Raw genomic sequence first — 11,600 nt, forward strand, 5'->3', positions numbered from 1 at the left:
TACCAGGCGGTGATGCAGCCAGTCAGGATGCTCTCTGTGGTGCACCTGTATCCTGGAGTCCATGTGGAGCTTCCGCAGCCTGCGGAGGAAGAAGAGTCGCTGTCTGGCCGTCTTCCTGATGGAGTCTGTGTGATGGGTCCAGTTTTTTAAGTTCTAGGTGATTATTTTATTTTTTAAACAAATAAGGCTCATGTGTGCGTCATCTTCTTCGCTTGTGTCCAAACAATACAATCTGTCCTTATTGTGTAAATGCTTGATTTCACGATAACAGCTGATCGTCATGACTTCGGTTCTTCTTATGGGGGGGGGGGGGGGGGGGGCACACTTGTTGGTCCAGTGGATCACATGGTTCTGAAGGAACTGGAACTCACTACAGGTGAACTTGTTCCTTCTCAGAGAAAAACTTGTATTTCAGCGGACCACTAGGGGGCAGCAGTCAGCTGTGAAGGGAGACTTCATTCTGTCTGAAGAACAAGAAACAACGTTAAACTCACACAATTCACTTTTTATTTGACATTAAGTCATTCTATGGAGATTTACTAATAGTAGGTTTTACATGAATTATTGAAAAATGCAGAGAGCTGTCAACCAATCAATCAAATTTCAGCCCATATTCACAAATCACAGTTTGTCTCATAGGTCTTTAACATGGTGAGACGTCCTCTGTCCTTCACCCTCAACAAGAGTCAGGACAAACTACTAAAAACCTTTTAACAGGTACAAATACACAGAAACCTCAGAGACACATGTGAGGACCCGTCTCCCAGGACGGACACAAGTCAACAGATGTCCAGTGAAGGAGACATCATCAGATTAAAGTTGTTAGCAGCATTGATGAGGGTAGACATCTTGAAGGATAACTTCAATAATATATGTCAAACAGTCCTGATGCATCATAGTCTCATATCATCACATATCATCACATGTTATCATGTCATCACATGTTATCATATCATCACATGTTATCATATCATCACATGTTATCATATCATCACATGTCACCATGTCATCACATGTTATCATATCATCACATATCATCACATGTTATTATGTCATCACATATTATCATGTCATCACATGTCACCATGTCATCACATGGAATCATCCCAGTTCATTTAGGCTCAGGAAAATAAATGATATGCTTTCAAGAGAAGCTAAAGGTCAATGCTAAGCTAACACCTGATGTTTTAGATTTAAAAAGTGAATCTTTGATGAAGCAGTCCCTTCTGCTGCGTCTCACCCTGCTAGCGGCGCATGCTAGGCTAACAGAACAGAAGCAGATGGCGCTTGAAGTTTTCAGGATTCAAAACATGGTCAACGCTTCTCGTTCTCACACAAACTGTGTCAAGGTGAAGAACGAGCTCAGCGAGGCCATAAAGCTTTTCAGCCTTTACGACCCGTCATCATCCACCTCCCAATAAAATGGAGTTTTATGGCCGTTAGCAGGTTAATGGTTCACCTGGAGACAGGTGACCGGGGGAAACACAAGATGGACGTTCACACACAATCCTCCTCGTCGTCTTTTCATGAACGTCTGCCTCCATCATTCTTCCTTTTCTCTTCTCGATTTAACCTCACTCTTAAGATGTATTAATGATGAATGAATATAAGTAATGGAGCTAACATTTAATCAACTTAATGTGACGTTCATGTTATTTATCAGATTTTTTCCATTTCATTGCAACTTTATTTTTCTACCTCACAACATTTTGTTTGATTGATTTCAAAGGAAAATGTTTGTAGTTTTTATTTCTCCTCTTTCTAAATGTATTTCTTAATTTTATTTGGATTTATCTGGATTCTCCCTTTACATTATTGTAAGTTTATTAAACCATCAAAATTCACACTGTGTGTATTTAAATGTTATATTAAACTTCAAAGTGAAAATATTCCAGATCTGTGAATCAATTTAACTAATTTCAATAATATACTTATACAAACAATATAAATATCAATTGATCATTATCAATTTAATCTATTTGTTTATTATTCATAATTAAATATGATTTAATCACATGAGTGTTATCTGAACACCGGATGTGAATGTGTCTGAAACAAGAGGAGATTTGTATTTGTTGTGTCGTCGTTCATCATCGGTTTGTGCAGCAGCCGAAGTTTTTAACAGATACTTTGATTAACAGAGATCAGCTACATTATAGTTTGTTGTATAATATATATTTATTATTATTATAATTTATTATATTATATATGTTATTGTAAAGTTCGTTTTACTGTGAGTTTCATAGACATCAAACTAAATTCGTCAATGTGTCTTATTATTATATTTAATCTTAAAATCTCCCACCTGCCGTATATTCATTAAAAGAAAAAAAATCGTACTTTTATTAGTTTAGTTATTTTTTATTTGATCAATAATATATATGTTGCAACAGAATAACACAACAAGAGGTCAAGATTTACGTATATAGAAAATATAAAAATATTTCTGTTCAATAAAAATATTTGATAAACAGAGGCTGTTCACAGTATGCCACATAATATATAACATAAACACTAAATAAATACATTATACACACTACATAAAAACATTATAAATAAACATAAAAACAATATAAACAATAAATAAATATAACGTAATTAATACAAAATACTAGATAAATATAACATAAATACTGCATCAATGAAAGATTTATACTATATCAATACAATGACAATATAACATCAATATAAGACCTATCAAACTGTTGAAAACACCAATAGTCGTGTGTATAATGATAATTATTGTAGTGTTTATGTGATTTTACTGCACTAAACTAAATACTCATCAGTGTAAAACAATAAATCTCCAATAAATCCATAAAGGCAGTTAATTCCTCTTCAGGAGGCAGCGGAGGGGGAATCTGAGGACGGGCCGGACGGCAGCTTCTGCTGGAGGGTTGTCGGTTTGAATCCTCGACGAACCACCTCAACATGTGAGAAGGGTGTTATTTCAAATGATTTGACTTTCTCCGGTGCAGGTTCAGTTTAGTTCAGTTTGGTTCAGTTTGGTTCAGTTTGGTTCAGTTTGGTTCAGTTTGGTTTAGTTTGATTTAGATTGGATCAGTTTGGTTCAGTTTGGCTCAGTTTCGTTTAGTTTGGATCAGTTTGGTTCCGTTTGGTTTAGTCTTGGCTCAGTTTGGTTTAGTTTGGTTTAGTTTGGTTCAGTTTGGTTCAGTTTGGTTCAGTTTGGATCAGTTTGGTTCAGTTTGGTTTAGTTTGGTTTAGATTGGATCAGTTTGGTTCAGTTTGGCTCAGTTTCGTTTAGTTTGGATCAGTTTGGTTCCGTTTGGTTTAGTCTTGGCTCAGTTTGGTTTAGTTTGGTTTAGTTTGGTTTAGTTTGGTTCAGTTTGGTTCAGTTTGGTTCAGTTTGGTTCAGTTTGGTTCAGTTTGGATCAGTTTGGATCAGTTTGGTTTAGTTTGGTTCAGTTTGGTTCAGTTTGGTTTAGTTTGGTTTAGTTTGGATCAGTTTGGTTCAGTTTGGTTCAGTTTGGTTCAGTTTGGTTCAGTTTGGATCAGTTTGGTTCAGTTTGGTTTAGTTTGGATCAGTTTGGTTCAGTTTGGTTTAGTTTGGTTTAGTTTGGATCAGTTTGGTTCAGTTTGGTTCAGTTTGGTTCAGTTTGGTTTAGTTTGGATCAGTTTGGTTCAGTTGGGTTCAGTTTGGTTCAGTTTGGATCAGTTTGGTTTAGTTTGGATCAGTTTGGATCAGTTTGGTTCAGTTTGGTTCAGTTTGGCTCACTTTGGTTTAGTTTGGTTTACTTTGAATCAGTTTGGTTCAGTTTGGTTTAGTTTGGTTTAGTTTGGATCAGTTTGGTTTAGTTTGGTTCAGTTTGGTTCAGTTTGGTTTAGTTTGGATCAGTTTGAATCAGTTTGGTTCAGTTTGGTTCAGTTTGGTTTAGTTTGGATCAGTTTGGTTTAGTTTGGTTCAGTTTGGTTCAGTTTGGTTTAGTTTGGTTTAGTTTGGATCAGTTTGGTTCAGTTTGGCTCAGTTTCGTTTAGTTTGGATCAGTTTGGATCAGTTTGGCAATGTGGTTTATTAAACTGAAGGGGAGGGAGGGAGAGAGGGAGAGAGACACACAGACGGAGAGAGGGAGAGAGGGAGAGTCGCTCACTCTACCTGAAGACAGGTGAGAGAGAGTGAGACAGAGAGAGAGATGGAGAGAGAGAGAGAGAGTTACTCACTCTACCTGAAGACAGGTGAGAGAGAGACAGAGAGAGAGAGACAGAGAGAGAGAGAGCGAGAGGGTTACTCACTCTACCTGAAGACAGGTGTGAGAGAGACAAAGAGAGACAGAGAGAGAGAATCACTCACTCTACCTGAGGACAGATGAGAGAGAGACAGAGACAGAGAGACACTCACTCTACCTGAGGACATGAGGTGAGAGACAGACAGAGAGAGAGTCACTCACTCTACCTGAGAACGGGTGAGAGAGAGAGAGAGAGAGAGAGAGAGAGAGAGTCACTCACTCTACCTGAGGACAGGTGAGAGAGAGAGAGAGAGAGAGAGAGAGAGAGAGAGAGAGACAGAGAGAGAGAGAGACAGAGAGAGAGAGGGTCACTCACTCTACCTGAGGACAGGTGAGAGACAGGTGCGTGGACGGACAGGCTGGGGCTCAGTATGCAGAGGGACCCCCCCTCACCTGGAGCCATGTTCGTCAGTTACCTGCAGCTGGATAAGGAACCCCCCATGTACCCGCACCAGAACCCGGGCACCCGGCACCCGGGGCTCGGCCTCAGCCCGCAGAGCTTCCCGGTGTCCGCCTCGCCTCAGTACTCTGACTTCGGCTACCACCACCACCACCACCACCACGGCCTCAGCAACGACCCGCACCCGGTGCAGCAGGCCGGGCCGGGCGCTGGTGGCTGGAGCCCGGCCTACCCCCCACCTCCTCCGGCCACCCGGGACGACTGGTCCACCCACCACTACGGACACCAGGCCGCCGCCGCCGCAGCGGCCGCGGCTGCCGGGGGAGGTCCCGCATCGTCCTCGGTGCCCGGAGCGGTGGGTCCCCCCCTGGGGTTCAGCCCCCCGGAGTTCCCCGGGCAGCCTCCAGCGCTGCTGCCGGGAGCGGGGCAGCTGTCCCCCGGGTCCCCGCTGAGGAGGAACCCGTACGACTGGATCCGTCGCTCCTCCGCTCCGCCCGCCAACCCAAGTAAGTCAGCGGCCTCATGGTCCCGGACAGAATATCACGATGACCCGTAATAACAGTAGAGGTTATATATGTGGTTGATTGTATTATTTACTATATAATTACATCATTAATTATGTCAAATTTAATTAAATCAATATAGTCAGTTATAAACAGTTAAATGATTTTATATGATAAACACTGGTTTCTCAAATATCATTCAAACCTTCGGCTGATGCTGATTTATTTTGTAACTGTTTTTTAAATGAGTTTGCGTTGAGCTAATGAAATCAAATGATAATTATAATTTATATTATATTATTACAATACATTATAATTATAAATCTGGTGTAAAAATATTCTGATAAAACTAGTTAAAGAATGAATCACTAAGAATAAGTTCTATTTATTTTCTAAAACATCAGTTTTAAACCATTTAATCCCAAACACAATCAATAATAATCATATAATTATAAATTCATTATTGAAGGTCTGCATATTGTTTTAATTTTGTGTGTTGAAGGTTAAAATCTGATTTACAATTTGTATTAATATTTGTTCAAACTACTTTTTGGTTTAGTTTTTTTTTTTTTTGAATCTCAGAAACTTGTTTCATTTAATTGAAATGTTTTACTGCTAAACATTCATGAACATCACAACTGGCTCCTGAATGGAGGGACCAGCTCCACATCGACATCCAGACATCACAAAGTTTATACAACTTCCGCCTCAAACTAAAAACACACCTCTTCCGACTATACATTGAATAATTTTGAAACTTTAATTTAGTAGCACTTAAATGTCACTTACTTTTAGAACTTTGCAGCTTGGCTTTCTTGACCCAGAACAACTTTCTAGATTCTTGTTGTTCTGGTTTGTTCCCTCTTGGTTGATGCACTTATTGTGAGTCGCTTTGGGAAAAAGCGTCAGCTCAATGAAATGTAATTAATGTAATGTTGAATTTGTTTAGCTTTTCTTCATTTTAATTTGCTTTATCATTTCATTGAACTCGGTTGATCAGCTGTGGCTTTTATTGATCATTCATTTCTCACCAGAAAATGTCTCAAGTTTTACTTGTGTTAGACACGGCTGCTTGAAGCCGGTGTCAAGCTAGTGTGAAGTTAGTGTGAAGCCATAATGAAAGTAGTTAGAAGCGTTGTGAAGCCGGTGTGAAGCCAGTGTGAAGCTGGTATGAAGGTGGTGTGAAGCTGATATGAAGCCAGTGTAAAGCTGGTGTGAAGCTAGTGTGAAGACAGTGTGAAGCCGGTGTGAAGCGGTGTGAGGAGGTGAAGCTGGTTTGAAGCCAGTGTGAAACCATAATGAAAGTAGTTAGAAGCGCTGTGAAGCCGGTGTGAAGCGGTGTGAAGCCAATGGTAAGTGGTGAAGCCGGTTTGAAGCCAGTGTGAAGCGGTGTGAAGTTGTGTGAAGTTGTGTGAAGTGGTGTGAAGCCAGTGTGATGTGGTTTGAAGCCAGTGTGAAACCATAATGAAAGTAGTTAGAAGCGCTGTGAAGCCGGTGTGAAGCGGTGTGAAGCCAATGGTAAGTGGTGAAGCCGGTTTGAAGCCAGTGTGAAGCGGTGTGAAGTTGTGTGAAGTTGTGTGAAGTGGTGTGAAGCCAGTGTGATGTGGTGTGAAGCCAGTGTGAAGCCAGTGTGAAGCCAGTGTGAAGCCAGTGTGATGTGGTGTGAAGCCAGTGTGATGTGGTGTGAAGTTGTGTGAAGTGGTGTGAAGCCAGTGTGATGTGGTGTGAAGCCAGTGTGATGTGGTGTGAAGTGGTGTGAAGCCAGTGTGATGTGGTGTGAAGCCAGTGTGAAGCGGTGTGAAGCCAGTGTGATGTGGTGTGATGTAGTGTGAAGCCAGTGTGAAGCCAGTGTGAAGCCAGTGTGATGTGGTGTGAAGCCAGTGTGATGTGGTGTGAAGTTGTGTGAAGTGGTGTGAAGCCAGTGTGATGTGTTGTGATGTGGTGTGAAGCCAGTGTGATGTGGTGTGAAGCCAGTGTGATGTGGTGTGAAGTGGTGTGAAGCCAGTATGATGTGGTGTGAAGTGGTGTGAAGCCAGTGTGATGTGGTGTGATGTGGTGTGAAGCCAGTGTGATGTGGTGTGAAGTTGTGTGAAGTGGTGTGAAGCCAGTGTGATGTGGTGTGATGTGGTGTGAAGCGGTGTGAAGCCAGTGTGAAGCCAGTATGATGTGGTGTGAAGCCAGTGTGATGTGGTGTGAAGTGGTGTGAAGCCAGTGTGAAGCCAGTATGATGTGGTGTGATGTGGTGTGAAGCCAGTGTGATGTGGTGTGATGAGGTGTGAAGCCAGTGTGAAGCCAGTATGAAGCGGTGTGAAACGATGTGTCATTATTTACAAAAGTCTCAGTTTATGTTCAGATTAAAACACAAACCCAGAGTTTTGAAACCAAAGCTGATGAACATATGTGGCTTCACACACCTTGTGAGCAGGAAACACTGTGTGTGTGTGTGAGTTGCATGAGTGTGTATGTGTGTTCGGGTGTGCGTGTGTGTTAGGATGTGAGTGTGTGTGTGTGTGTGAGAGTGTGTGTGTGTGTGAGTTTGCGTGAGTGTGTATGTGGGTTAGGGTGTTAGTGTGTGTGTGTGAGCGTGTATGTGTGATAGGGTGTGCATGTGTGTGAGTGTGAGTGTGTGTTTGTGTGTGTTTGTGTGAGTTTGTGTGTATGTGTGTATGTGTGTTAGGGTGTGTATGGGCTCTATAAATAAATGTAAACAGCTCATGAATCGACTTTTCGCAGCTGAACTCAGTTCTGTCAGACAACTCACGTTTGATCATGTAATATATTTATTACAACAGATTTAGTGTTTGGCGTCTAGGCTCCATCCTACTCACTCCCCATATGATTACACAGGAGTGATGGGAGTGATGAGCAAATACTTGTAACCCCCCGTTGGAGCCTACAGGTGGATGCTGGTGAGGGGGAGGTGCTAAAGCAACTGGTGGCCATACTGCAGCAGCAGTGCGAGCAAGAGGGGTTGATGGGAAATGTCTCTCTGGTTAAATAGACCACCTGATAAGGTGGGTGTGTATTATAGATGGTTGTGGAGAATGAGGTATGTCACATGATGTATGTCACATGATGTATGTAACATGATTGGCGCAGTGCAGCTCGAGTTCCATGTCAGAAGTAGCTCGCCGGCGTCGCCATATTTGTGTGTTTGTCGAAACAGCAGATAACAGCAGTTGTGTATTTGCCTGCGATGAGAAGTCGTTGTTCTATATAAAGTGTACGGAGAGTTCGTGTTGTGCTCCGTGGTCACGACGTCTCCTGACTGCAGTTCACACACTGGCCACTGGTGTCAGTAGTAAGATGTTTGTTTAACATTACATACAGAACCAGGTTGATCCCGTGTTTGTGTCAGTGTGGGCGGAGCTCTTTATCCCCTGTCTCGCAGATTCCAGCTTTAATTCAGATTGGTTTGTAATAACCTGGTAATGTTTCGGTGTTTAACAGACGGAAAGACTCGGACCAAAGACAAGTACCGCGTGGTTTACACCGACCACCAGCGCCTGGAGCTAGAGAAGGAGTTCCACTACAGCAGGTACATCACCATCCGGAGGAAGGCGGAGCTCGCCACGGCGCTTAGCCTCTCGGAGAGACAGGTACTGATTCACAGCATAAAAACATTTAGAGTTGTGGTGATTGTGCAAGAACACAAATATGTTCCTTGCTTAATATTCAGAAAAGTTTTCCGGTATTATATAAAAATCTAAAATGCATATTTTTCTTCTGCTGCAGGTGAAGATCTGGTTCCAGAATCGCCGGGCGAAGGAACGTAAGATCAACAAGAAGAAGCTGCAGCAGCCCGCCTCCTCCACGACCACGCCCACCCCGCCCAACGGGAGCAGTGGCAGCGGAGGAGGAGGAGGGGGAGGGGGAGGGGGAGGCGGTTTCCATAGAAACGGAGGCAGCAGTGTCCCCATGGTGACGAGCAGCAGCGGGATGGTGTCCCCCTCGTCGCTGCCTCTCAACATCAAAGAGGAGTACTGACCAGGACCAGGACGCTGGTTTCAGGGATCGCAACCAAAAGTGAATTCATGGGACTGAAAGACGTTTTGCGTCCCGTCCCCGTGGAGAGGAAGTTCACAGAAGTTCTTCAGCCTCCAGCTGCAGGTGGTTCGTCCCGAGGATCGACTGCACAGAGGAAATCAGTCGTTTGGTTTCATCCAGACTCAACACGCTTCTAGAACCTTCTTCTTATCATTTGTTCTGTTGGTGAAAACATTTTCTTAACGCTTGTAGTTTTAGTCGAACTTTATTCAACTTCATTGAACTTTATTTGAATGCAGAGATCCTGCAATTTCCACGTAAGATATTTCCATGTGGGTGAATCCTTCATCATAAATAATCATATCATCATTGAGTGACAGTTTGTGCGAAAACATTTGTTTTTATCTCTTTAGCTTAAATGCAGTTGTCAGAGTTTTGTTTTTATCATTTTTTTATGAAGTAAAGTAAAGTATTTTCACAATTAATTAACAAATGTATTCTCAGGCCATAGGGGGCGATGAAATCCTGTTATATGAATTTAAAAACTCACACGACGCCAGCACTTCTATTCGTTCAAACGTTGTCAGTAACGGCTCAGAGGCTCCGCCCTCACCGGATTGTCATCACTGTTGCTATGGTTTCACCTGGCGTCCTACATGACTCTGAATCAGAGACCAGTGTGAACTGGTCTCATTCCAGTTTGAAACTCTGGTTTGTGTTTGAGTCTGAACAGAAACTCAGACGTTCTCGTCCTGATTGGTTCTCATCAGTCACATGACTCGACTTCCAGCGGTGAACATAAAGCGTTGCTAACACTTCCTGTTAGTAACATTTCCTGTCAGTCTCACTTCCTGTCAGTAGCACTTCCTGTCAGTGACACTTCCTGTCAGTCTCACTTCCTGTCAGTGACTCGTCACCTTCACTGTTCCTCCCATAGATAGATATATATCTATAAAGGCTAGAAGTCTCATCCATGTTTCTGGTCAACGGAGTCGAACACCCGCTCATGGCGGCCATCTTGCCACAGGCAGCTCGCCCACCCATTACATTGTGTTGGTACTTTCTGATTAAAAAAATTAAAAAAAAATCTTGATGTATATTTGTAAAGGGAATTTAGCAAGTTATGGTTATTTAAAAAGTACGTACCACTACAACACAATGTTATGGGTGGGCGAGCTGCCTGTGGTAAGATGGCCGCCATGTGCAGACACTCGACTCCATTGGCCGAGACATCTAGACTTTATATATATATCTATGGAGACATCTAGACTTTATATATATCTATGGAGACATCTAGACTTTATATATATATCTATGGTTCCTCCTTCAGAGGAGTTTCTGTAACTAAGCAACCAACTGCAGAGGAGACAATCTACTTCCTGTTTACATCACATGACCAGTGTAGGTGAACGGTCATGTGACGTGTGGACGGAGTCTAAGTACATTAATACCCATGAGTCTGAGCTCCACAATAATCCTGCTAGATGTTTGAATATTCCATAGAAGGAGATCCCCAGCATCACGTGCACTGTGCACGGTGAGTTAATCAGTGATCAACAGTAATAAACTGACGACGGTTCAAACTTCCCTCCTGTTTGTATTCTGCTCCATGTTCAGGAAATGACCTGTACATGTTTCTTTTCATGTGAATATTTTCTAATGGAATTTCTATTAAACCTCAAAGAATTTATTGTACAGCACAATGTGTTATTTTTTATTTAGTGTTTGTGTTTTTTGACTAATTAGAAATAATTAAGATAAAACGTATAAAAACTGTATTTGTTTAGTGAGCGTTGATATTTGTTCAAGATAAACTCATGTCTCTGAACAACTGAGTCAAAATATATGATATTATTATTCATTAGAAAACTGACGTTAAATTTAAACAAGAAAGTGAAAAGAAAAAAACAAGAAGGAAAAACAGAATAAACACGACACACACACAGGCAGACACACACACACACACACAAACACACACACACACACACACACATTTACTAATTGATGCAGCAGTTGAGGTGTGGTGTCCAAAGGGCGAAGAGGAACTCTGGACAAACACGCTATCCATGTGTGTGAGTGTGTGTTTGTCTGTGTGTCTACACGGACAGAGATAATCAGCTATGTGAGTGTGTTTCTATATTTGTGAGGATCAAGATTTGGTTTGAAGGTTTAAGTTTGAATGACTTTTATCCTCCTCCTCCTCCTTCTCCTCCTCCTCCTCCTCCTCCTCCTCCTCCTCCTCCTCCTCCTCCTCCTCTTCCTGCCACAAGTTACAACAGGAGAAGTTGTTCACATGGTCGCTCGTCCTCATTTTTATGTAAACACATGAACCAGCTGCTCTCTCTCCTCGCCACCATAAACTTTATTGGGGGCGGAGTCAGTGAAGTGTGTCACCACAGAGACACAGACATGTTTGTTGAGGAGACGAAGCTTTTAATATCTGTCCATCACACACGTGTGTGTGTG

At 42.2% G+C, this 11,600-nt stretch overlaps 1 protein-coding gene across 1 annotated transcript; it reads left to right on the forward strand.

The window, feature by feature from the left end:
• The first annotated feature begins 4,133 nt into the window (after positions 1 to 4,133).
• cdx1b (caudal type homeobox 1 b) lies at positions 4,134 to 10,824 on the forward strand. The gene is made up of 3 exons (XM_062405545.1): positions 4,134 to 5,150; positions 8,598 to 8,746; positions 8,883 to 10,824. The coding sequence occupies exons 1-3, from the start codon at positions 4,616 to 4,618 to the stop codon at positions 9,132 to 9,134; spliced, it is 936 nt and encodes a 311-aa protein (XP_062261529.1). The 5' UTR covers positions 4,134 to 4,615; the 3' UTR covers positions 9,135 to 10,824.
• Positions 10,825 to 11,600: the final 776 nt, after the last annotated feature.

This window comes from Platichthys flesus, chromosome 15 (assembly GCF_949316205.1).
Source record: "Platichthys flesus chromosome 15, fPlaFle2.1, whole genome shotgun sequence".
Taxonomy (NCBI): Eukaryota; Metazoa; Chordata; class Actinopteri; order Pleuronectiformes; family Pleuronectidae; genus Platichthys; species Platichthys flesus.

Bases quoted from the DNA above. Each gene is read 5' to 3' on its own strand.
- cdx1b (XM_062405545.1), top strand. From the start codon at position 4,616: ATGCAGAGGGACCCCCCCTCACCTGGAGCCATGTTCGTCAGTTACCTG. The intron at 5,151-8,597 runs GTAAGTCAGCGG...GGTGTTTAACAG, and splicing joins CGCTCCGCCCGCCAACCCAA to ACGGAAAGACTCGGACCAAA. The intron at 8,747-8,882 runs GTACTGATTCAC...CTTCTGCTGCAG, and splicing joins TTAGCCTCTCGGAGAGACAG to GTGAAGATCTGGTTCCAGAA.